Source organism: Talpa occidentalis, unplaced genomic scaffold (genome assembly GCF_014898055.3).
Source record: "Talpa occidentalis isolate TD23 unplaced genomic scaffold, MPIMG_talOcc4v2.1 talOcc4.7, whole genome shotgun sequence".
Taxonomy (NCBI): Eukaryota; Metazoa; Chordata; class Mammalia; order Eulipotyphla; family Talpidae; genus Talpa; species Talpa occidentalis.
In genome coordinates this window covers 116,258,939-116,284,876 of record NW_023605083.1, presented here as the reverse complement: position 1 = coordinate 116,284,876, position 25,938 = coordinate 116,258,939, and the positions used below count along the sequence as shown (strand labels likewise).

The following is a 25,938-nucleotide window of genomic DNA, read 5'->3' as shown; positions in this document are numbered from 1 at the left end:
GGTTGGGGCCGGAAAGGCTGGGGACCCTCCCCACCGCCGTCGCCCCGTCACAACCGAGGGAAAAGGCGCCTTTCTTTTTAAATCCCTGGCTCGCGCGACCACCTCCTGAAGACCCCAGAGTCCTCGGCTTCTCTTTGTCTATCTTGGCGGTCCCCCGCCTGTCAGTCGCTAGCGGGGAACCGGGGTGGGCAAATCCCCCCTCCTACCACACGATTAAAAAATCACCGTGCATTTCACCCCTGAAGAGACGGGAGAGTCTGGCCCCGACCACCCTCCCCCAGCCGGGGCGGGGGCCGCCGGGCGGGCGGGTGGGGGCGGGGCGCCCTCCCGGGGGCCAGATTCTCGCCGAGGGGGAGGGGGCAGGTAGCGCTCCGGGACGGCGCTCCGGGCTGGGGCGGTTCACCCCGAGGGTGCGTTGCGCGCCCCCCTCCCCCGCGGCGGGAGCTTGGTGGGCCCGGATTAGGCTGCGGGGCGGACGGGACCGGCGGCGTCAGGGGTCTTCCCCTGCAGGGTGGGTGGGGGCTTTCACCACGTGGCTTCGTCCTTTTTTTTTTTTTTTTCCGCTCCATTTTTTTTTTTTCCAAGTCGATTTTATTTAGAGGCGGCGCCAGGGCGGCCGCGGAGAAACGTGACACACCAGCCCGCTCGGAGGGGTTTCGGACTGAAGGGAAGGAGCTGCGCCGCGTCCTCAGCCTCCCGCGCGCCGCGGCCACTTCTCCGGCCTCCCCAACTCCCCCGAGACCGCCGCGCGCCCGCCGGCCGCCCTTCCCGCCCCGGGCTCCGGACAACTTCAGGGGTGGGGTGGAAAGAAAGTTTGCGGCGCCTGCTGACGGCCTCCCGCCTCTCGGCCTAGGAGGCTCGCCGCGCGCACCCGCCCGCTCGGCCTTGCCAGGGACGCGTCCTGCCCGAGACCGCCACCATGAACAAGCTGTACATCGGCAACCTCAACGAGAGCGTGACCCCCGCGGACTTGGAGAAAGTGTTCGCGGAGCACAAGATCTCCTACAGCGGCCAGTTCCTGGTCAAGTCCGGCTACGCCTTCGTGGACTGCCCCGACGAGCACTGGGCGATGAAGGCCATCGAAACTTTCTCCGGTAAGAGCGCGCCCACCTCCCGAACAAAACACCGCGGAGCCCGCGAGCGGCGCGCGGAGCCCCGCGTCCCCGAGCCCGCCCGCCAACTCCGCTCCCCCAGACTCGGGGGGCCCAGCCTCCGTGCCCACCCTCCCTCGACGCCTCCGCACCCCGTGCAGAGACACTGGAGAATCCCTCGCCCCCTTCCAGCGCCCAGGAGCTGGCGCTTTAGTAAGGTGACCCTCTTGTTCCCCCCCACTCGCCCCCCGACGGGGCGGGAACCCCCTTGGGCAGTGGTGGGGGGTCTCGACTGTGGGTCCGGCGCCTGGGCGTTATTCCCACGTCAGCCCCTCCCTATCCGCGGCTGGACGCCCCCCTCCCTTCCAGGGCAGCTGGGACACCCCCGGCTCCCCTTCCTCCGCCCTAGGCCTTTCCAGGCCCGGTAGGGCGACCCAGCTGCGTTTCCCATTTCCTGGGTTTCCGTGGGTGCTGCGGCCTTCGGGGAGGATTGGGGGTCCCGCCTCCCGCCCAGGGCCTGGGTCTTGAGCCATTTTGATTTGAAAGTGGGGCGTGAGCCGGGTGGCGCGGCGGCGCGGCGCAGGGTCGCCATGCTGCTTCCCGAGACGCCCGGGCTGGGCCGAAAGGAGCGCGCCGCGGCCGCGAGGGTCCCTCCCTGCGGGGCCCCCCGCCGCTCCCCCAGGACCCCTCCTCCCTGCCGGCCCCGACAGGTGACCACCCCGCCGCCCCCAAGTCCCTTACCCTGGCTCGACGGAAAAAAATAAAAGTTTCATTCTGCACCCCCCACCCCTGGTACACACTTTCGGAGACATGGGGCCCCCTTTTTCTCGCGGCCCCTTCTCCAGATATCTGGGAGCCTGTAGGCGGCCGGCTCACACAAACGCCCCCGCACCTCTCCCTAATCAGGCTCCCAGCGCGATCCACAATTCATATAGCCTCGGTGAGAAAACAAAAAAATTAAGGTATAATAATGAATTTATAGATTTCCACCTTTCCGGTAGCGACCTTTTTCCCTGCCGGCTTCGGAACCCGTTGCCTGGATTCCCAGGAAAGGTCTCAAACCCCAGGAACTCCTGAATTACCCTAATATACCGTCTTTTTCCTTCTTTCCTCCCACCCCCTTCAAGCTCTCATATTGTCTTTTTTTTTTCTTTTTAATTTTTAGGGAAAGTGGAATTGCAAGGAAAACGCCTAGAGATTGAACACTCGGTCCCCAAAAAACAAAGGTAGGAAAGAGCTCTTGGGGGGGGCAGGGGACGCTGAGGGCCAGTCTTAGGGGTCCATAGAGTCTCCAGTGGAAGAAACCCTTTGCTGGCCTTCCTACCCCCAACTCCGGATGTTGGGGGCAGGGAGGGAAGGTTGGCTAAGATCTTGTAATGGGTGGTTTACAGCTTGTAAAAAAATAAGCTAGTGCTGGGGGGGGGGTGTGCTAAGAGATGTGACTTGGAGAAGTGTAGGAAAAAATCAATAGGGGAGAAACCTTGTGGAGTTTGTTCAAGGTGTGTGGGGCCATTTTTGTACGGCAGTATGTAAATCTTTGAAGAGTTCAAACTCCTGGACATTTCTGCAACTTCCTAGCAGTCTTCCTTTTCTTTTTTCTTTTTTTCCTCATCCATCCCTCATAATTCTTACATGGACTTGGGGAGTGTCTTTCTAGACTCCCTAGAGGAAATGGAATGAGTTCCTACCTCCCAAAGAATCCTCTCACACTTGTGCTTTATTTATATTCCTGCAACCCGCAAGGACATTATTATTATTTTTTTTCCATCCCTACCCCAAGCCCTCACATGGCCTGGTTCCCCACAAATAGATTTTCCAAAGAATATGCTTTGGCTGTACTATTCTTTCTGAGCCCCCAAGCCCCCACTCCTTCAGTCCATTGTTAGAAGGGGACCATCTGGGGTGAGAGCTTTGTGTTCAGGCTGTGAGCTGGGGCTCTTTGGAGGGTCTACAACTCTTTGGATGAATGGTGTGTGTGTGTGTGTGTGTGTGTGTGTGTGTGTGTTTTCATGTTTCAGTACCTTTCTGGTACCTCTATCATGTTATCTACAAATCTGATTTCATGTTGTATTTCAAATCTTTAATTGAACTCTGGCAGGGAAGAATAATGGCAGAGTCTTTCTGATTTTTCAAGTGGTATTTTAAACATATTGACAGTGCAGAGTTTTCTCTCCTGTTCAACCTCCAGTAAATCTTTGATCTTATCCCACCCCCCTTCCTTCATTTCAACTGGTAACTTGCTACATGCATTTCAGAATAGTCTTTGGCTTTTTCTGGGGGGAAGGATTGGGGTGGGTGGTTGTGCTCTTTTGGGGAGTAAAGATCTGGAAAGTTTCATGGGAGAAAAATCTGTGCAGTGGTTTAGCTTGAGATAGTTCAGTAACTTGGAACTATTGTATCTATAGATGATCAATATGGCTTGTAACTATGTTTATAGAGCTTGTGATTTAATCTCAAGGGTTTGAAATACTCTTATTGGAAAGGCAATTAGAGTTAGGAGTCAAGCAGCAGTAAAATTGGAAGGAAGGACAGAAGTCTTATTATTTTGAAACATTTTCTAGAGATGGGGATAACAGAATCATACAAACGTATACTGACACCACAGTAGATTTAATGAGAAGATTGTAGAGACTTGAATCGAAAACTTCAGTGTTTGAAACATATTGATGAGAAATAACCCAGAGTGGAATTCTGAAATATGTGGAAATTTTTTCTTGTGCTCTTCTGGATGGTTTAAATTTTAAAGGGAAGGAGGGAAAATGTAAGAGAAAAAGCAAAATGTGATGAAATGGAACCCCAAACATTTGTATTTTAATTTTCATGGTGCTCTGTATTTATGGATCTTTTTTAAAGCCATCTGCTTGCTTTCAAGTCATTTCTAGGCTTCTTGTTCCCTCCAAAATGCATTACCGAGGGCTCTTTTGAGTTGGGAAGGGGTGGGGTTTGTGAGAAGAGTGGGTACAAAATCTTCCTTTACACACCCATATTAAATTAGATCTTTTGTGTTCTCTCCCTTCCTGAAATCATTTTGGAGCACAAACATTGAGTCAGTTGTGCTCAGTTTTATTTTATTTTTGGGGTGGTGGTGGTGGTAAGGCACTTCATTTTTCTAGAATGAATCAATTTTTGAAGTTTTAGAATTTAAAAAAAAGTTTGTTTTCATGAAGTTAGTTTGCTCTATCATTTTGTGTTCTTTGAGGCAGCCTGTTGTGGTATGTGTTTTTAGTTATGTCTGAAAAATACTTATTCAGTTGGTTCGTTACTGGCTTTTCAATCTTTTGACTATAGATTAGGGACAAGTTTATTAACTGATATATTTTAAGCAAAATGAACAGATTATATATATTGTGTATGTGTACTCTCCTGTGTTTTCACTCTTTAAAATAGGACTCTGATTCACTAGGTTTCATTCAAGTGAATTAAGATTTTAAAGATTTCTAAAAGATTCATAAAAATAGGACAATCTCAGTGTTTCCTGGAATGTGGTGTTTTTGTTTTTAAGAGGGGGAAATCTCAAAAGAGAAAATTATCAGTTACCTGAGCAACCCTGATTTTGGAAGTATTATATTTTGTTTTAACTTTGTATCTACTTCAGACATATAATTTAATTTGTACCTTACTAAGTACCCAAGAAATCTGAACAGTGTATAAATGGAAAACAAATTAATTTTAATTTTTCAAATGAATGACACTAATTCCTGAGGTCACCTTCCCTAGCCCCCTCACTAAGTGTTGGAATTTTGGTTAATATTTTGGACTTTTTTTTTGTTTTGAGAATTTGTGTATATTCATTATCAAATAGTGGGACAAAGGAGAAAAACTAAAAGCTTTTAAAAAACAGTGGGAGCAAGGATTTGAATATATGTTTTATTTTGAGAGACTTAAGGGTAGTTAAGGTAAAAGGTGTACGTCTTAAGACTTGTTTACTTTAGGAAATGACTTGCTTTTTAAGAGAATTAAACTTTTGTTTCATTTGCCACTGTATGCCTTTTTTCTAGAGGAATGTGACCTAAAGATAGCATACCTACTGTCAAACTGGTGTCATCAGAATAAAAGTTGTTTGCTGTTAAAAAAATGAAGAGATATATTGCATTTCTCTAAGTGAAATGTGTTCAAGTTAAAGACTTGGGTTTTTTAGGCTGGCTTATGGTTGTTTCTTAAGTTCACTTAAAATGATGTGGACTAATAATTTTTTTCCTTAAATTTCCAAGTATTAAAAACCAAACCAATGTGTGAGAACTCTCAGGACAAAGTGTTCAAACTATATTAAAGTTGCAGTTTAATATTCTAAAGCCAGCAACTTTCAAAATCTTTGCAAAGGGATGTCCTGTAAATAGCAAAAATATTTCTAATTTTAAATGATTCCTGGAGGCTCTAAAATAACTAGATCACTAAATGTCAAAAGAAGCAAAAAGTTTGCTTTCAGGAATTGGTTTGCTTTTAGTGAAAATTGTTCTAAGGCACTGAAAATGAATTGGGTGTACTACAAAAAAAACAAGGAGTGGGTGTCTTGAACAGCCAAGGAGTATAATAAATATTGGAGAATTTTTAGGCACTTTCAGTGGTTGTGATTGAAAGAGAAAACTGACTTGTAGTCAATAAATAAGTCTGAAGTAGAAACAGCTTATGACATTTGGAGTAAAAGGCTTTTTATTATAGTTTTTGACTTTAAATAAGTAAAAATGTTGATTCTTAAATGTTTCTGTACTGTTTGGAGGAGGATAGGAAATCAGGATTCCTTCTCTTCATTTTAATTTCCACCTAGAAATTAAACTTCATAGACTCATAAATTAAGTTTTCTTTGTTGCTAGACAAATCCTTAACTTGATGTCACTAGTGTTTCAAGATGACTTTCGTAAGCCCTGTGGTGTTTGTGCCTTGCAAGAGTGGTGGGTTACCACAGCCCCTTATTTTCTGACCCACAGTAGAAAGATATTTGCTCCAGTGGTTTCCCAGATGGGGAACTTTTTAGTAAAGAGGGGAAGAATTATAATTTTCATCACTAATTTATTCAAAGTATAGTTAACTGTTCCAAATGTAAAGTTTTAATGGCACCATTTTTGGTGGGAAAAGAGCAAAACATTCTTGTAATTATGTTTGGAGATGAAATGCATGACATTAGTAATTGGAAGATACTTGATTCAAAGGTTCTGGGCTTCTAATCTTTTAAAATTACCTTAATGTATGTTATTTGGATCTACTTTGTGTGTTTGGATATTTTTAAGACTTTTTATTTTGGGGGTTTATTTTATACTTTAATGTGTAGCAGCCAGTTGACAAAGATATCATTGAGATGGACTGATGAGTATACAATTTAAGACTTTAAAAAAGTTCAGATCTGGTTTAGTTGAGTGAAAAGGGGGAGAGCACGTGCTAGTTGTAGGGGTTTAAGAATTTTTCGTTGAAGGGATCTGTATTGGATTATACCTGTGTTGGTTTTTGGAGTGGTAGTAATGATGTTGGCCTTAGAATCAGTGTATAAACCGAAGGCTTTTGAAGAACAGGCATTTTTGCCAGCTGTTAAAATTTAAACGTAGTCTTGTTCGCTCCCCATCCTATTAAAAGATTTTTAAAATATGGCTAATGTCTTCCAGAAAGTGCAGCTTAGATTTTGGGGATGGGGGTGTTAGGGAGAGAAAAGGGGAGGAAAAAAGCAGCAGGGGAGACTGGAGAAATCAGACGAGTTAGTCCTGGATTGGAAATTCCAGACAGGGAAAGAGAGAGAGAGAGAGAGAGAGAGAGAGAGAGATGGGGGTTGGGGTGGATTTCCCGCTTCGCTTTTAAAGAGGAGAGCGGCTGGAGGCGCACAGCGACCCACGGAGAGGAGGGGGTGGCAGACGCCGTTTCCTAGACGGATGGTAGATTCGGCAGATTCGACGAAGGACAGGCTATTTTTGCTTTCCTTCCCTTCCCCTTTTCAAAAAACAGAGAAAGTCGCCGGGCGCTGGAGGCGCTTCCTGGAGAGCCCGCGCCGGCCCTGCTGCCCCAGCCCCTCCCCGCCCGCCGCCCCCCACCCCGGCCGCGCAACCTCCGCGCCCGCTCCGCGCCGGGCCCCCCCCCGCCTTCTTCCTTTGAACAAGCCCCTGCCCGAGAACATCCGCAGGCCTGGGTCTCTGAGGAAGGCTTCCTTTCCCAGAGTCCAAGACCCCAGGCTGGGGCGCCCCTGCAAACAGCTTCACCTTAGCTCTGGGAACCCCCAGGCCCCAAATCTCCCTGCGGCTTCCCCACGTGGAGAGTCCCCCTCCTGCGCCTGCTGGGGCGCAGACCTCTGCAGAAGCCCCCCCCCCCCCCCCCCCCCCCCGCTGTCTTAAGAACTCTCCATTCATTCTAAGGCAGAAGCAGAAAAGCCGGTGGGGGCAAATAAAGTGAAGAGGCTGAGAGAGGAAGGGTGGGTAAGGGAAATGAGGGTGAGAGAGGTGGAGAGAAAATGGAGGTGCAGGTCGTCCTTGCCTTTTCCCAGGGGCTGAGGCACCTTGGCCATAGGGCAGAGACTTGAAGAGTCAACAGTGTGAGATCATCTGTAATCTTGAGAAATGGACTGTCCCTATGTCCCCAAGGCTGGCTGAAACAAAAACAAGGGGAGTAAGAGTAACCAGAGGGTCTGCGGTGGGTTTTGTGCATGCTGTAAAAAATTAAACAAGTGTTCCAGTTAGCCAATGGCTAGACTTTGAAGCCTTCCTCAGGGTAGCTCCAGGGTTTGAGTCCATGTTAATATCACATTTGCACCCATTTCCACTGTGCAGAGCACATTTCTTCCCCTTCCCACACCTTTTTAAATGCTCATCCAAACAAAAGCAAGCAAAGATTTTGTTCTCACAGAATCATGCACCAGAGAAAGTCCATGCTCATTAGCTTTTTGACAAAAATTTGATTTGGCTAGAAAATGGTGGTCCAGGAGAGGAAGTGCCTGTGATAACTCACTCCATTGCAAGGACACACAACAGGGGCGTTCAGCTCCCTGTTTGGTAACTTCACTCAAATAAAACTTGGAGAGCGGCTCAGATTTTGTTCAGAGGGGGACAGTTTTTTAGTGGGTGGGAAGGAATCATCCTACTATTGGAAAAGCAGAGTCAGCTTTGTAAGCCCTTCTTGTATTTGCAGCACAGTAGGTGTACAAGAAATTGCTGAGGTATGAAGGGACAGCCAGCTTGAACAAGCTTTCACCCTACACACAGACAGCTTGAAATAAATGTGTTGGTTATGGGTAAAACCCTCAGGAGAAAAGTAGGTCCTGATGTCATGGCTTTAAAATCCGATTGCAAAACACCTAAATGGAATTGCGTACAGAACAAATGCCACCAGACGGCCCCCTGTTCCGGGGGCCCAGGGTTTGATGTGCTTGTCTCAATGGCAGGGCCATGGAGCACGCTAGCCATCATTGAGCTGCTTTTTGAATGAAGTAAAAAACAGCTGGGTGATTAAAAGGTGTTGGGGACTGGATTGTCCAGATATTTTCAAGATCCCTCAGCACAAGTCTGACTCTTAGTGCCATCTCGGTGGCATATAAAGGACCTGGCAGGATGGGTGGGAATTATGCTCACACTTCAGAAAAGGGATGTGGAGAAAATCTTAGAAGGCAGTCATGGAGGCTTCCTCTTCATTTTCTCTCTCCATGTCTCTCCACCATGTCTGTTCCTTGGAGTGTAGTCAATCCTCACATCTTTTCTTACGGAAAGAGGATTAAGGAAAACTTCAGTGTTTCAGTTAAAAAATTAGCCCTTCATTCAGATGTTTTGGCCACTTGAAATGGAAAATGTTAAGTCTGAGTGAAATTTGATTGGATAGTTTAGTTTAGTTGATTGGATTTAGTTAGAATCTTTACGAGGAGAAATCAGAGAATCCGAAATAAAAAAAAAATGTTGTGTATAAAGGTTGTTTACGGGGTCTGAGTTCTTTGGCAATAGGAGCTGAAGATGAATCATTTGGAATTCTTGAGTCTCAAGGAGGGAGGAAGCTCTGTAGGTGACGTCTCAGGACCTATCCTGGGTCACTCCTACCCTCCAGCAGAGAGTGGAGGAAAGGTCTCGCCAGTAAAAAGTTCAGTGTTTAAACAAGAAACTTTGAAGTCAGGCACTCACTGGGGAACTGGAAAAGTTCCTTAACCTCCATAAGCCTCAGTTTCTGTTACTGTAAACTGATGCTGTTACCCATCAGTTGTCGTTAATTATTTGTTTAAGGTATGTGCCTCTTGCTGCCTGTCTTTGGGCGGTTGAGTGGCAGTCGGGGACATCTATCTAGGGCAGTAGGTTAGGGGTTTTAAGTACCTTAGTGAGTTGGGTTTGTGTTTTATGTGGACAGCGATGGTGAGCCATACCAGGGGGCTTTGTGTGTAGGCTGCCTTGATAACTATTTGCATCCTGAAAGGAAAAGGTCACCTTTTGGGTGGGGGGAGGGACATGAAACTCACCAGGGTGACCTCCCAGAGTCCCTAGTATGTTGTAACCACCACCGCATCTCTTATCCTCTGAGCCAAAGGCTTGGAGAGATGGGGAAAGCACAGTGGAGACTGAGGACTGTCCTGAGAATGCCAGCTTCTGAGCTTAAATTTCACATTTCAGGGCTGCTGTCATAGTTTACATAGGGTAGTAACACGAGTGGGGGAACCACCCAAATCCTAGAGATGGGGGAAGGTGTAAGGATTCAGAATGAAGGGGACGGGGACATTGTGAGCCCTCTTGGGTCTCAGGAAGGAAGAAACAAGAGCGCTTTCCTATCTGATGGGGAATGGGCAGGTTTTCCTTAACATCCTGCTCTTGGGAAGCTAACCCCGTGGACCTTCGGGGTCTCTGGACGCCTGGGAAGTAGGTGCATCCACTGCCCTCTTCCAGTGCCCTCTTGGAGGGCAGAGCCGCTGTGGCTTCCCTTTTTCTTCCTGGTCCCCTGGTCTGGAAACAGTCCGCAGAGATGTGCTCAGAACTTACCTACTGGTCCACTTCCTCCCTTCAGCCCTCCCTGTTAAAGGGTGCTCAGGCACATCTGCTCAGCCCCTCAGCCCCTTCCAACATCTCAGTCCAGGAAGTGAAGAGTGAACTTTTTCTTAGTGGGGTGAGGAGGGGAAGGGCTTCCAATCCGGAGGTGGTTTTAGCCATTTAACAGGCTTGTGACTTTAATCAGTTACTATAAAGGGTTTTACAATTACTTTATGCGGAATGATGTGTGTTTGCCTCTTTTCTGGAGTAGCATTTGGGATTGCTTGGGGCTTGTCAACTTTCCATTTAGGTACTCTGAGGAGGAGAAAATGAGGGGAGACAGGAACTAAAGTGGGGGCTGTTGGATGGAGTAAACTTGTTAAGGATATCTACTCAGTTAGAAATATTTATTCTACTTCCTCCTCCAGGTCTTTAAATGGCTTGGGAGGAGAAGTCCAACTGTAACAGAGAACAGTTGCTTTGGCAGGATTTAGAGACAGAGCCTTAAATTAAAGGGCAAAGATGATCCTACACAGACATGGCTTTTGGTGACTGCAACCAGTGTTGGGAGCAGGGACTAGACATAATGGGATGTTGGCTGAGAAGGCCCCAGGGCTCGAACAGGAGAGTACTTTATTCATTCCTCTTATAGAGTGTCCCATCCAGCAACTTCTTACTTAATGTAAAAAAAGGGGAAATTTGTTGCCTGCAGAGGTTTTTCCTCTGCTTATTACTGAGACAGATGCTGACTTTTAGAATAAGGTGGAATGGTATCTGTCCAGAATAAACTGGGGGTCAGCAGGGGTGGAATAAACTGATCTTCACAAGTATCCTCTTATCTCTGTGAGATCATTTTTCTTTCCTATCCTTGGCTCTCACTGATTTGATGGAGTAGTTTCCTTATAAACCAACAAGAAAAAGGAATGCAGTCTGTCCAGGTCCTTGTATAACGCCCCATGGTCAGCGATTTCATAGAGTATGAGTATGTGTGTGTGTGTGTGTGTGTGTGTGTGTGTGTGTTCTTTGCCATTCAATCATTTAGCCATTTCTAGGGGGATGGGGATGTTAAAGATATATGTTTATAACCAAAAATTCCACACAAGAAAATATTTAACAAGAATGGTTTGCTGCAAATTTAGTACCTCTAATCGTGCATTCATTCCTGTGTGTGTGCATTCATCCACTCATTTTATTTAGTCAGTTTATTATGGCATGGCATGTCTTTTGTGAGGTACTAGAAATACAATGAGGGAGAAAATGTAATTTATCAGGTAGTTTTTCTCCAGCAGCTTGTAGATTTTTCACTTTATCTCTTACCTTGGCATTGGAAAAAATTATTTTCAATGTGGTAAAACACATGTGAAATTTACTATTGTAACCATCTCCAAGAGTGCATACAGTTCAGTGGTACTGAGAACACAACATGCACTTTGTTGTGCAACCATCTTTATTTTGCAAGACTGAAACTCTACCCATTAAACAGTAACCTCCCAGTCCCACCCCCACCCCATATTTAAGCCACTGACAGTGGGGCTTTTTCCTTGGTGGTCACTTCCTCCACTATAAAATGATAGTCTTTGCCTGGCTATGGAATGTAAATTTTTATTGTTTTTATTTAGTATTATTGGGTCTTTTAAGGGTGGGGAAGGGAGACATAGGGGCTGAGAGGGAGCTGCCCTAAAGGGGTAGAAAGTAAGATCCCTGCCCTGTGCCTGCAGCATTTTCACTTTATATCCTGGAAGGGCTGGGGGAGGTCACGAGATAATGTGCTGAAGTGGGAGGCACACAACCTCAGGAATTAAACAGGATGGAGGCTTTGAGCTAAGCTGTAGTTTGGAGCCTAGGCAGAAACAGGAGTGGATTAAGGAGAGCATTGTGGACTGACAGATGTTTGTGGGAAGGCAAGTCATCTTAAAGAGGGGTGGCATTCCACTGGGGAGAGCTCTCAGGTCTACAGGACCGAAGTGCCTGCTTATTGCGTCTTTGCTCCAGAACACTGTGCAAGGCGATGAGGGTCCTCTCTACATTATTTGGGGGAAGCATTCGTTGAGTTTCTTGTTCAGAGCTTTAGGCCATCAGGCCCCTGATCTCCTAAGAACCCTGCGAATATTACCTTCTACAGAAGAAGAAACTGAACCTCTGAGTGGGTCAAGTAACTTCGCTAAGCTCACACATTGGATCAACAGTAATGCTGTGATTCAGACCCAGACCTTGCTACCCCAAGTCTGAGATTTCTTAGAGGAAACAGGCCATTCTCTAACAGAAGTTGAGTCATACCTTGAGCTTTTTTGGGGGGTGGGGGTGGGGGATGGGAGGTGAGCAAATAAAAACATGCCCAACATTAATTTCTTCCTACTCTGAGCCTTCTTCCCAGGTGTTTCAAACCTGCTGTGCATTTTGTTTTCCTCTCACCATGGAGAGTGTTCAAGCAATTGTTGAGTGCTTAAGAAACAAAATTCTCCACTTGTTTGGGCAACTTAAATGAGAGAAGGGAATTCTCTGGGAAGGAAACTCATGGAGAGGGAGGTGCATGTGAGGAAGGACTTGAGCTGGGTGAGAATTCAGGCGTTGCTCTCAGCCTGTCCTTTCTTCAGATGTGGAAACCGTAGGACCTGGGCTCAGTTTCTTTTCCTGGGCTTTGTTTCCTCCTCTCCAGAAACCCCATGAAATTAGCTGGATAAGTGTTTTTGTGTTCTAAGATCTTCCATCCTTTGGCACTCTGGTAGGCACCCAGACTGGAAGCCTTTGGCTGATTCTCCCCCAACCCCCCCTTCCTTTTGTTTGGGTTCAACCCTGGGGAAAATGGGAGCTTGGGGGGAAGGGCAAGAATTGAGTCGCTTCCCTTCCCATCCCCCCTCCTGGCTGGAAGGCACAAAGAGTTGACCTTTGTTACATGCCTACCAGAATCATAATTCATAGTACATACATGTTTTGGCGGAGGGAGAACCCGGTTACCCTTTATTCCTGTCAAGCAGGAGCAGGCTTGGGGCATCGTGACCCTTCTGGCTGGCGTCACCTTGGGCTAGTCACTTAATCTCTGAGCCTGGTTTTTGAACTACAGAATGAAATGAAAATCTTCTCAATTGGCTCTGGTTGTTTAGAGGCTCAAATCAACCTAATGTTACTCTAGGTTCATGGGCGAGTGTGAGAAGTACTTCGTAAACTCTATAAAGTGCTGTAAAAATATGAGTTATTAATAAGATTGTTATTTGATAACACCCCAAAAGGGCAGACAAAGAAGGTTGTTCTCGCCCCCAGACAAATGCCCTGGTGTGACTCTTGAGTTCTAACTTGAATGTAGAGACTCCCGGAGTGACGTGGGGACCTGCCCTGGGAGGAGGGTCTTTTCTCTGCAGGCCCGGAAGGCCCCTTAGTTCCATGCCCCACTCCATCCCACTCCCAGGCCTCAGTTCCTGCCTTCTCAGTGGGAGGCCTCCCCAGCCCTGTCCTGCCTCCTCCCGCAGCCCAGCCGAGGTCTCTAAGGAATGCCGCCTCCCGGGCCATTTTCTCCCCTCCAGCTTCTGCGGCCCCACTTCCAGCCCCCTCCCGGCCCCCTACCCCCAACTGGCTCCCACTTAAATGCTTGCAGGCCTGTTTGCAGGCGGGAAGCCCCCTCCCCCACAGGACCACCTCAGTCACAGCCCTGACCACAGGGAGGTCGGGTCTGGATTTACTAAAGGACCCGGGGGGGGGGGGGGGAGCCTGCCCCTCGCTGGTTGCCTGGCTCGCGGATGGGGTCGGGTTTCGGCCGGTGGATCTGGAGAGGGAGACAAAGGGCAAAGTCCTGGTCCCCACCCCCACCCGGCAGCCCCCGGCACGGGTCCCCTCCTCCTCCGGGCCCTGTGCGGGTAGCTGAGGGCCCCTTGGGCTGGGTGGGACCCGGACAGAGCAGTAGGGGTACACAGAGGCTCCTGGCCGCAGAACATTCTAGACTGTGCCGAGTCCTGCTGAAGAGGAGAGCCTCAGGGCATTCCCTGACCTCCTGCTTGGCTCTTCCACCGTGGCCCACCCAGGGGCAGGGGTGGGAGGTTGAGGGCTCCATTTTCCCCGGGTTAGGTGAGGGACTGGGAAAAGGGGTCGCCATGTGGGACATAGGCCCGGCCGACGCCACCCGGCCGCTCAGCTGCTCAGATCTTCTCAATTGCTGGTTCTTGAGGACTCCCCTCCTCCCCCCAGCTGCTGCCAGCCCTCCCCCACCCTCAGCTGCTGCCGCCCTTCCCAGGCACCTCTTTTTCTCCTCAGTTGCCCTGCCTGCTCTGCTTCCCACTGCCCTCCACAGTGAAAGGCCCTGCGGTTGGTCTAGGTCTCCTTGACTGCTAGAGACCTGGCCCCCATGCTGCTGGCCAGGGGTGCCCCAGCTGTCCTGGAAGGCGCTTTTCCATCTTCAGGACAGAATACCAGGACTTAGGAGCAAGACCTCTACAGAGAGGGTGTTTTGCTTCTGCCCCAAAGCTAGGGCAGAGCTCAGGATGGGCATCCAGGTTGAGGACAGAGCTGGTGTGATTAAGAACCATCCCATTAGGAAGAAACAAACTCGGGTTTCCTGAAGTTTCTGACCTCCAACAGGTCTTTGTTGGCAACTGGAGGGGGATCCGCTGAATCCCTCGAGGTCTCTAACCTCAAGTTAGAGACACTCAACCCGGACTTCTATTTATAATAGTATAAATTTGTTTTTTCAGTGAATACTGGGGTAAATTATCATCCTTTCATAGGAAACAATAACAATTTCAAGAATTTCTCCAACTCTCAGTGTAAGGGAGTGCAGAAGGCTGATTTCTTTTTGGGGGTGTTTGCTTTTATTTTGCTCCTGAGACCTTGGCCTCAAAATCTTTGCACCACATTGGGCATTCCTTCCTGAGGACTCTCCATTTCTGAGGCATGCCTTTTCCATTGAGAGGCAGCTCCATCCTCAGCCAGTCCTCTGGGCCCCAGAGTGCTAGAGCTTTGGCTCTTAAGCTTTCTGGAAGGATGCCGCCATCTCCACTGGGGGGTAAGAGCTACCCACCATCTCCAGTGAGGCTGGGGCAGAAAATGGTATTTCTAGAGTGTGCCCCCCCCCCCGCCCCGCCCCGCCCCGGAGAACTACCACTGTGAGCCTGAGGAGGGTGGTGAGCAATGTCGTCCCCCCCTTAATCTCTTCCCCACACCATTTCTACCTCCACTGATAAGGCTGCACTGCTCATATAAGTCATCTCTTTTCCATTTGTCCCCACATTTTAGGTTTTGTCTTTACACTCCCCAATCCTCAGATACTTTCTTCCCATTTTTCTCTGTGTAGTTCACATGGCCGGGCTCAGTTCCAGGAACCCCTCAGGTGACAGAGCCAGATTCCAGGCAGAGAAAGCAAGGTGCAGTGAGGGAGTGGCAGCTGGCCCGAGCCTACTTGGAATTGTCTGGAAACAAAGTCAGCTCCAACTCCTCTGTCTAAAAATCTCCTGTTTCGGTTTCCTCTGGCCCTGCCCAAATGAGCAAGAAAAAGACGAGCACTCTCTTGTCAAACCATTCATTTCTGTGATGAGGAAAACCGGCAGTGAGTTCATCCTTGAGGCTTACTTGCTCTGTAATGCTAGTTAGTACCACCCCCCATCACTTATTTGCTTCCCTGCCTACCCCAAATTTAGGTGAAATTTTGCAAGACAAAAATTTTGGGTGACTGCCCTTCTAGCCTGCTAACAAATCTCTCTGACAGTCATTCAGCCGTATTATAGTGCAGTTAGCTCTTCTGCAAGTTAAATCTTATGCCCAAATTGGAGCCGCATGCAGTGAGAGCCAGTTGGCGTGCACTTAACCATACAGAATATGGGCATTTTTCCTGCTGCTGACATCGGGGCTCTACAAGCTTCCGTGTTAACACTTGTCAGAGTGAAAGCAGTGAGCTTTGGTGAAATGAGCGTAAACATGCCTAGGAGGGGAATTCTATTCCTACCTCAAGTTGTCAAGCCTTTATCCTTTCTCTGAGCCTCAGTTTCTCCAATTTAGAATGTGGGTGACTGTTTAGGACCCTCTTTGGCTAGGGGCTTACCCCTCTCCTGCCTCAACCCCTTTCATCCCTCCGCATGGGAATCTGATTTCCTTCATTCGGACTTTTAGCATGTGTATGTCTGTCGCTGTGCGTGTGTCCTTGTCATGTGAGAAGCCTAGCAATGCCCTTCCTCCTCCTTGACTCCAGGTAGGCCAGGAAGCTTATTCACAGGTACAAGAACAAATAGGGCTCAGACCAGAATCTGTCCTGGAGGACTCCCTCCCTCCTGCTGGTCCCCAGTGCTAGCGCATGAGTCAGCACACGTGTGAACGTGTGCGTGTGCCACATGGATTTCAGAGACCTTGTTCGCCGGACCGCGGATCCTTCCCAAGGGTGTCCCCTGCCTTCCAGTCCCCTCTGCACTCAGGATTCTCATTAGTGGTGATGTCTGCTCTGCCTGGTCCTGCACCTCCCAGTAGGGCAGTGTTTCCTTTGGACGGACCTTAACCCTGCCCATCAGCCCGCCCGCCTGCCTGTCTGACTGCCTTGCCTCTGGATCAGCCTGGCACGGTGCCCAGGGCACTGAGCCAGCTCCTGCTCCCCTCCCCGGCCCCGCCCCTTTTCTCAGCTACTACCCTGCCAGGAGCGTGCCAGGCCCGCCCCCTTCAGAAGCTTTCCTGGACAATTATTTTTTTCTCCACCTCTCTATCCTAGAGGGATGAGGAGGCAGGGTGGGGAAGAAGGACCATGGAAAGGCAGAGGTTGGCACTTGAAGAATATCTTTTTTTAAAAAAGATTTATTTATTTATGCATACAAGAGCTGGGGTACAGGCCAGAGATGTATGGGGTGAGAGGACTCACCAGAGACAGAGTGGGGAGCAGAACAGGCAGACTGACTGAAACACACTGCTGAGGGGAGCAGCAGGCAAGACAGGAGAGGTCCGCTTCGCCATGTGGGTTGCTCCCTGGCCAGCTGGGGATCGAACTTGTGCTGTAGAGGCTGCGGATTGCCCCATAGTGTGGTGCTTAACTCCTGGTGCCACCAGGGAGGCCCTGGAGGATATCTTTTACGTGTGACTTCCAGCTAGGAGAAAACAACTAGGAAGTGGGCCTATAAGCTTTGGGAGGTTGAGGGTGCTTCTACTCCAGTGTCCGCTGCATGGGGTCTTGCTGGAGCCCATTAGGATCACCCACTGCTGAGGGGAGGGAGGCCCTCCACCACTCCTGTTAACATTCTCATCACTTTCTCCCACCCCAAACCAAACTGGAATCCCTTGCTGGCCTGTGAGCTCCATGAGACAGGAGGCATGCCTGCCTTCTCCATAGCCCTTCACATGGCACAGTGCCAGCCTTGACAGCAGATTCCATGGAGCAACATACAAGTTTATACTTTTTAATAGCCACATTTTAAAAAATGAGTGAAATTAATTAAAAATTAACCCAAAAGATTGTCAGTTCAACATGCAGCCAATATGAACAATTAGTGGGAGATTTTAGTTGGGGGTGTGGGTGGGTGCGTGGGCACACACACACAGGATTGTGCACATGCACACTAATAAGTCTCAGAAACTTGGTGTGTGGTTTATTTAACACATAGGGCCTCTTATTCAGAGGCAGTTTTCATTGGGAACATTTGATTTGTATTTAGAGTTTACAAAATTTACAGATGAAAATTTAGATTATGTAAACACTGACAATTTAAAAATTCACTTCCCATTATTAGTAGCCACTTACTTTTCAAGTGATCAGTGGCTACTGTGGTGTGGACAGCATAGGCCAGTGCGTAACAAGTGGCAAAATCTGGAACCAGTGGCTGGTGGCAGCGGTACTCCAGAAACTTAGAGAAGAGTCATGGTAACCAGCCTCTTCATGCTGATTAAAAATTGGGTATAATGTCTCTCTGCAGTCTGGAAACTCCTTTGTTGCTCACTCTTTCCAACATCAAGTATTCACCCCAATCTCATTCCCCAGGCAGCCTCACTTTTTCTAATGTCCTTGGGCTAGTTTCTTCAAAGCTTTGAGGAGATGCCTGCGGGCTTGAGTGAAGATTGGGGCCTGCCTTAATGGGATGAAGTTATATGTGTAGATGTAGGGGGGGAGGTGTCTTAACTTTGAGCTCGTGGATGGATTCCAGAGTCTTGGTTAATTCCTGAAATCTTGAAATGTTTGCATTTTCTGGAGTAGAGTTTTCTTGCTTTCATCATGTTCCAAAAAAAAAAAAAAAAAAAGTTAACACTTATTTAGTCCATTAAGGCAAAAAAAAAGTCTTTAAGAAAGTGTTTCCCTTGAGATAGACAGGGTGGTCTCTATCTGGGGACAGAGACTGTAACTTGGACTGATCCTAATTCTTGTTTCCCAGATGTGAAAAACTGAGGTTCAGACAGTTGAAAGCTTGACCTGCCAAAGACCACACAGTGAGCCTGCTGGTCAGAGAAGCGTAACCTGGGGGAGGGGGAGGTGAAGCCTCTAATCTGGAGATCCGTTGTTTAATCCTAGTTCTCTGCTGGAGTTGAAAGTCCAGGTTTGACTTGACTCACAGAGGGGGCCTCTGGGGATTGGGGCCCCAGTTTGACAAGGTTTCCTAGACCCACTGCTGTGGCCTCCCCACCGTGCCCCACCTGCTTTAAAGGAACGCCCTCTTCTAGAGAGGGGTGGGGTCATCTACGAGATTGAAGATTAAGGCACCCTCCCCTCTGGCTATAGGGGTGGAAGGAGGAAGGAACGGGTTTGCAGAAGATTGGAAAAAACCTTCCCCAGGGTTCCGATGTTCCGCCTCCTTTCACTCTTCCCTGTGTACGTTCTGCCCTCCAAGGCCAGTCCCCCTTCTGAGAAGGGTCCTCCCTCTGTCGGACCCAGGCCTGTATTTCCTGCCTTCCCCCTCACAAGGCCTGGACTCTTGCCAGTAAAACACCAGTAGGAAAGGAAAACCTCATTAGTTTTGAGACCCAATAATTTGGAACCTGAGATGACTCCAAAGTCTGGGTGAAGTAGAATTTTTTTTTTTTATGGTTAAGTATCTCAGTGGATTACCCTCCCCATGCCTGTCCCTCGTTGCCCCCCCCTTCTCTCTTCCTCTTAATCTCTGAGTCTTCACACCTTGTTTGTTGAATTTATGGAATTATCATAGAATTTAAAAAACATAATCACTTGAAAAAATTTTATTATGGAAAAACTATAAAATGGAGTGAATAATTTCATAAACCCGCATACACATTACCTAGCTTTAACCTTCATTCCTACCCCTTCCTAATTATTTGAAGCAAATCCTAGACATGTCGTTTTTACTCAACGTTCTTAGTGTTTCTAAAACAGAAGAACTTAATGAAATCACTAAGTTATAGAAATGAACAATAATAACTGTCTCTAGTCAATGTTCAGCAGCCGTGGGATCACTTTTCAACTATGGAAAAAGAAGTTACCAGCATAGAACGTTTGAGGTGGGATACATGGACTTTCTGAGAGCAGAGCCCACACAGCGGGCTCACTGTTCACTAGGTTATGTGAGTTCTAAATATTTAATTTGTCCTCAAGCCCAACTTGACTATATTTTGGCAAAGGTCTTTTGTCTTCTTTATGTCATCAAAAAGAAAGTTCCAGGGACAGGGCAAAGAGCCTGGAGTCTGACAAGCTTGGGGTCAAATCCTGACTTTGACTCTCAGTGTTTGTGTGACTCTGGGAAGATGCTCCTACCCACCTCCCCTCGCCCCCCCCTCCCCCCATAAAGCTGCTGTGGAGTTATCTGGTCCTAGTCCCAGGAGGCTTCCAGTAGGGCCTGGATCTCAGTTTGGGGCCCTTCTTCAATGGTGGTGGGCTACTTTCCCATTCTGTCTTAAGTCAGTGACACTGCTCTGAAAAGGTGAAAAGTACAAGAGCTTCCTGCCCAGGGATACCTCCCAGCCACCCCCGCTCCCAGCGTCTCCCCATCCGGGTGCCCATTCCTGTGCTTCCTGACTCTCTGGTTTGCCTGTTTAACTCCTTAGGCGATTGCAGGAATGCTTCTCTCTGGTCTCTCCTGGAATCCACCTTCCCCAAGTTTGGGAAGAAGGGTCACTTGGGTCCTGTGGTCCTCATGCCCGCTGCTGGTCCCCGGCAGTGCTAGAGATGGGGGCTCCAGTCCCCATCAAGCCTGGGTACAGGCTTGATAACTTGTTACAGGCTTGGTAACTGTGGGTTGGGGCAGGGGGAGAGGTCAGAAGCCTCGGGGATGTTGGCACCCAGGGAAGTAATTTGGTTGGTGCAACCATTGCCTTTATTGCCTGAGGCTGTGAGCTTCTTTCACTTAACAGGTTTATCTGCTACAGAGCCTGGGTGGGTGGCGGTTCCTGAACCCTTAGGAATCCTCTTGCCTTTTCTGAACAATGGGTATTAGCGTTTAGTGCTCCAGGCTCTGCTTATGTTGCCCTATTGCCTGCAGGGCAAAGGCACTGTTGAACTTAACAGTGGAAGCTGATCCTGGGGGTGGAAGTGGGCCTGGTCTCCATACTGGACCATAACCCCTGTGTTGTCCTGGGAGGTTGGGTAAGGGAAGCGGGCCTGCCTCTGGGCAGTGGTTCTGCCCTCTACTTGCCCCAGCGGTGTGGACGTTGCAACATTGTCAGCATGGTACTGAGCTGCTCATTGTCAGTCTGCCTCTTCCCATGCTTGTCAGGACCCCAGTAGGCTTCCGGGGAACCTGGATCAGCCATCATTACTTCCTCCAATAGCAGGTACACCCTGACTCATGCTATCAGTTTTCCAAGGAGGGAACTAAGGTACAGAGATGCAATGCAGTCAGGCTGCTCTTGGCTTCCATGTGGATCCCCCAAGCATCAGCACATGTCCCTAGCCCAGCCTTCACTGGCCTTCCATAAATACTTGTGGGGTGAATGAGCAACCCAGGCGTCCTAGGAAGGGAGTACTGGGTACACACCCCAACATTGCCCCATGTACTTTGGGCCTGAGCTAAATTAGGTAGCACCATACTTAATAGAAACCAGACCAGGCGCTAAAACACAAAGATTCTTCCTGGCTTCTGTTGTGTTTCTGTCAGGGTTGGGGGCTTTGCAGAAAAGGGGTTTGGAGGCCTGGAGGGGCCTGGAGAGGGTTCCCAGGATTGGGTGTGTGCTTACTAGAGGGGTGAATGCGTCTCTGCCTGTTGGGTGGGGGAGGGCAGCCGGGAGGCCTTTTCTTTCATTGGTTGGGTGGCCCTGCCCTCCCCCCTCCCACTCCTGGAACATTCCAGACATTCCAGACTGCCATTGCTTTCAGGATATGGATTAACATCCCTAGTAGAGATTTGATTTCACCACTGCTATGGCCCCCTCCCCTACCCTCCCAATCCTGAAAAGAAAGCCCCTCAAGCCTTCCTCAGACTGAGAGTTTGGGGTAGGAGGAGGGTGATTTTGACCTTTGACTTGACTGGAGATTATACCAAAGACCATCTTGAAAGCTCTTCTGATCAAGCCTCTCCTGCATTGGGGCTGGGTTGCTTTAGGCCCTTACTGGTTTGAATACTCAGGCAGGCAGTCTCCACCTCCCTGCCCTTCACAAGTGTTGGCTTGATGGAGGGCCTTAGCTTGGGCCAGCCTTTCTATTTGAATTAAGCTAGATCAGTGTTTCTAGTCTTAGAGAGTGCAGTCACCTTTTCAACTCTCCATTAGTTTGACTTTTATTCCATGAGGTTCTTGTATTTCCTCCACTCATTTGGTCACCGTATGAGTTGTACGGGGACTCTCTCACGCAAGGCCAGGTGCAGTGGGGCACCCTCTTGACCATAATTTCTCTTCACGAGAAGGTGGCATGGTTTGGGGTCAGGACCCAGAACTGGCCTCCCGCTTCTAATCCCTCCCGCTGTGTCTGACACCTTAGATCAGGTCGACAAGGCGACCAGAGAACCATGGGCAAACATTCTGTTTAGCAGCCATCCTCTTCCCTAAGTTATTTCATCTCAGGAAAAGATTTCCTTTCCTGAAAAATTAGCATTCCTTCCCTGGCGCCCACATGTTTTCAACACCCCTGTCCTTTAGCTTGGCAAGAGCTAATCTGGGCCCCATGACCTAGGAATACTGAGGGCGGGTGAGACACGAGAGGTCTGCTGTGCCATGTGGGTAGCTCCCTGACCAGGGATCGAACTTGTGCTGCAGTGGCTGCCTATAGCTTCATAATGCTCAGGATTAACCCCTTGTGCCACCAGGTTGGTCCTTTAAAAGCTTTTTAAACCCAGGGATTAGGTCATTGATTTAGGTGAGCAGCTACCTGGGAATCAGCCTGGAACCTGAAAGATTACCCGTGGAAGATTATGTTTTTAAGAGGCTTTTGAAAGATGGGAAGGAGAAAGTATCGATAACTGGGAGGAGTGAAGGAGATCATGGTGTGTGAATCAACCCCAATTTAGCATTCCCTTACGTTGTGTTTTAGTGTCATTAAACTCTTAAGTACTTACTCCAAGCCCTTTTCTGCTAAGCTCTTTATAATAATGTCTAACATCACCTTATGCTACCCTGTGAATAGCTATTACCACTGTTTTTACAAAGTTGGAAACTGAGCTTCAAAGAAGTTAAATAATCTTTTTAAGATCAGTGCTAGTAAGTGGAGCCCAGGATTAAATACAGATCTGTACAAAGCCCTCACTGATGTTCTGCCATCCTGCTGTAACTTGTTTTCATGTCTCCCCAAGCAGACAGTGAGCACCTTGAGGCCAGGCACTTTTTCTGTTTATCTGCTGTGTGTCCTGTCCCCCCCACCCCCCAATCTCGAGCAAAGTCCAGAAAGAAGTAGGCAGTAGGTGAATTGATAATGTCTTGTTTAGCTTTGTATCCCAGTGCTTGCCATATAGCGGGTGGTAATAGGTGATTTCTTTTTCTTTTCTTTTTTTTTTAAGATTTATTTATTTATTTATACAAGCACTGGGAGGGTGAGAGAATTCACCAGAGCCAAAGCGGGAAGCAGAGCAGGCAGAAGGACTGAAGTACACTGCTGAGGGGAGCAGCGGGTGGCAGGAGAGGTCTGTGCGCCATGTGGGACCCTGCTCCGGTGGCCGGGAGGATAGAACAGGCGCTGCAGAGGCTGGGGGCAGCTTCGCAACCCAGAGCTCAAACCGCTACGCCACCGGGGAGGCCCCAATAGGTGATTTCTGATTCAAAGAAATAGTGAGAAACCTAAGTGGTGAGACAAACAGATGTGATTTTTAGGGATTTAGGTTACCTTAGTGCTTAGGGTATCTGATTCTTGGTCCTGTGACAGCTGCAGCAGTAATTTTGCTCTCTCAAGTGGGACACCCCTACTCTGACCTTTAGACTTGGGTGTTGGGCCGGAAGGTAAGGAGCGACACATTGGGACAAGGGCTAGAAACAGCGACTACACAGGGTCCTAAAGCGTCCACAACTGTCACTAATCCTATCCCTCTAATTTCAGGAGTCGGAAAATTCAGATTCGAAATATTCCACCACAGCTTCGATGGGAAGTAAGTGATTGGGGGAAACTGAATGACTTGGGGTAGTGAAGACTGCAAAGTTGGGACTCCCCAGTTGGGAGAGGTAGTTGACCCTGGAAGACCCTGGAGATTGGGGACTAGGTGAGGGGAGGTGGGTGGGTGAGGGCTCATTCTTTACCCAGGACGCTACTAGTGTTAGCCCTTGTGTTCTCTCTATGATGAGAGATACCAGGGAGATGGGAAGGATATTCCCTGAGCCCCAAACTTAGTGCTGGCAGAAGATGATTTAGTTGACTCATTCTGCTTCTAAAAGGTCCCTTAAATGCAGAGCTTAAATATTTCTGCAGAGATAACCCCAGCAGCTTGTCATCAGCATTAATACCCCAGAAAGGGCAAACAGAACCAGTAATAACACAAGGTCCGCACCTAAGGGTTCCGAGGATGGCCTTGTGATGGTTCCTGGGATGCTCATTATAGCCTCCCTTGTTCTCCGTGCTCCCTTAGGTACTGGACAGCCTGCTTGCTCAGTATGGTACAGTAGAGAACTGCGAGCAAGGTAAGACTGGGAGGAGGTGGAGGGGTGGCTATGGAGAGGTCAGGGGTCAGCTTCATCTTTCATTACCACATCTCCCTGGCATATCAAAAGAAGACAGAATGGTATTATGATGGGGGAGATATATTGGAATGGGACCTAGACATGGAGTCCGAGTTAGCCTTGCTGTCTAGCAGGAGACTTGAACAAAGTCACCCATTCCTAATCCTGGGTCTCCAGGCTCTGAGGGACCAACCAAGGTAGAAAGAGAGATCTGGAAGTTCTGGAGTCAGGAATGGAAATTGTTCATTTAGTCTGATTCTTCATTCTGGTCTTGAGTACCTACCTAGCACATTAGAAGCACTAATGGTCAGCTATATGTTTTTGGTCAATTTTAAAAACAAAGGAATTACTGCTTAGTTACTCCAGATTGAAGGGCAGATTCAAGAGTGGGCCCTTAAAAAGAAATAATCAGAAAGAAATGGTGCATCACAAGAAGTTTGCTATGATTTTTGAAATTTCTCCATTGCTTTATAGATTATTTTTAGAGGAAATGAGATTAAGATAGGGAGTAATTTTGGTTGGATGCCTATAGAACTTGGTTATTCGGTGGACAAAACACTACTTTGAGTTTGTAAACCTTCAAGAAACCCTGTAGCTAGCCTTTTATCGTAAATGCCAGGACACAAGTGGACGTGCTGATAACCATTGCCCAGTACTGACCCGCTCACATCTTACAAATGACTCAGTCACTCCTGGACAAACAGAGCAAGATTTAAGATGTGGCTTGTGGAGCTCTGCTGGGAGGCCCAGCAGGAGTCGGCACTGGTTTAAATCTGTCTCAGGCTCATTGGGGCGCCACCACACCGTGTCTGCAGGGCTGTCTGCTACCTGGAGCAAACAGAACCTTTTGTTGCACAATAGAGAAAATTTTCAAGTCTTCCCAAATGTTCACTTTCTCAGTAAAGTGCCTTCTAATGTTCTGTAGCATTTGCTTGTTTTTTATGCTCAGTTTTGTCTCTCCTAGTAATACTAGAGTGTAAGCTCTGTGAAGGTAGTGGTGTTGCCGATTTCATCACTGCTATATTTCCATTTCACTGGAAGATTATTCTTGCAGAATCTTCCTCATCATTGAGCAGGAAGAAGGTGCTGCTGGAGGCCAGAAGGGGGGCACCGAGTGATTTGCACTGAGCTCTTGGGCCAGGTGGCTTCTCCATGTTGTGGGAACAGAGACTTGTTCTTTGTTATCTTTCACCCTAGGGCTGAGCAGGCCCAGGGGCCCCTCAGTCACTAGAGAGTGATGCATAGGAGATGGTTAATTTTATTAATTTAAAGTGAGAAGTAGGTGCCCAGTTGGCAATTCTAATGTCCAACCCAGTCTCCTCCCTGTAGGAAAGACTGAGTGTCAAATGGAAATCAAAAGTTCGATCATAATCAGAGCTGGGGACCTCCATGGGCTCAAGTTGGTGTCATGAACCTGTGATGTACAGTCAGGAAATCCTCTCCTTCAAAACCTGGACGCTCTGTTCCCCAGCCTCTGCCCCTCTGCCCCCAAGACTCCACAGCCACGATCCATTTAGCCAGATCACAGTCTGCTTTATAACCACTTGGTTAGTATACTGAGGATACCCGAAAAAAATGAATTTGGGTGTCCCCACACCTACACACCATCTCATAGAATGTTTGCTTTCTATAAATTGGTAACCTCACTCAGTGTGTGATTTTTAACACGTTTAACTTTCCAAGTGTAAATTTGCCTTCCAGTGGGGTGTGTATGTTAGCCTTGCTGAATAACTGCTGATAAGTTGACTGTACCTTCTGTATACTCAGCTCTTGGGGCAGGGGCTGGGTGAGGAAATCAAAGGGAGACATAAAGGGAAAATGCAAAGAGGTTAATTTGGATTTTAAAGGAATTCTGGTGAAAGGGGTCTAAAAGGAAATGTTTTGCCCAGGATTCCTTTCTGGATGTCATAACATCACGGAAGGATAGGCTTTTTTTAACACTCGGATTTGTTGTGGCATCTCCAAACCTT

At 48.1% G+C, this 25,938-nt stretch overlaps 1 protein-coding gene across 2 annotated transcripts in view; it reads left to right on the top strand.

The window, feature by feature from the left end:
- The first annotated feature begins 594 nt into the window (after positions 1-594).
- The window catches only part of IGF2BP1 (insulin like growth factor 2 mRNA binding protein 1), a 42,859-nt gene continuing 17,515 nt past the window's right edge, over positions 595-25,938 (top strand). For both annotated transcript variants that reach the window (XM_037491859.2, XM_037491858.2), the window contains exons 1-4: positions 595-1,094; positions 2,257-2,317; positions 23,355-23,403; positions 23,878-23,929. In XM_037491859.2, coding sequence (XP_037347756.1) covers positions 920-1,094; positions 2,257-2,317; positions 23,355-23,403; positions 23,878-23,929 — 337 coding nt within the window. In that variant the 5' untranslated portion in view covers positions 595-919. The remainder of the gene's footprint in view (positions 1,095-2,256; positions 2,318-23,354; positions 23,404-23,877; positions 23,930-25,938) is intronic.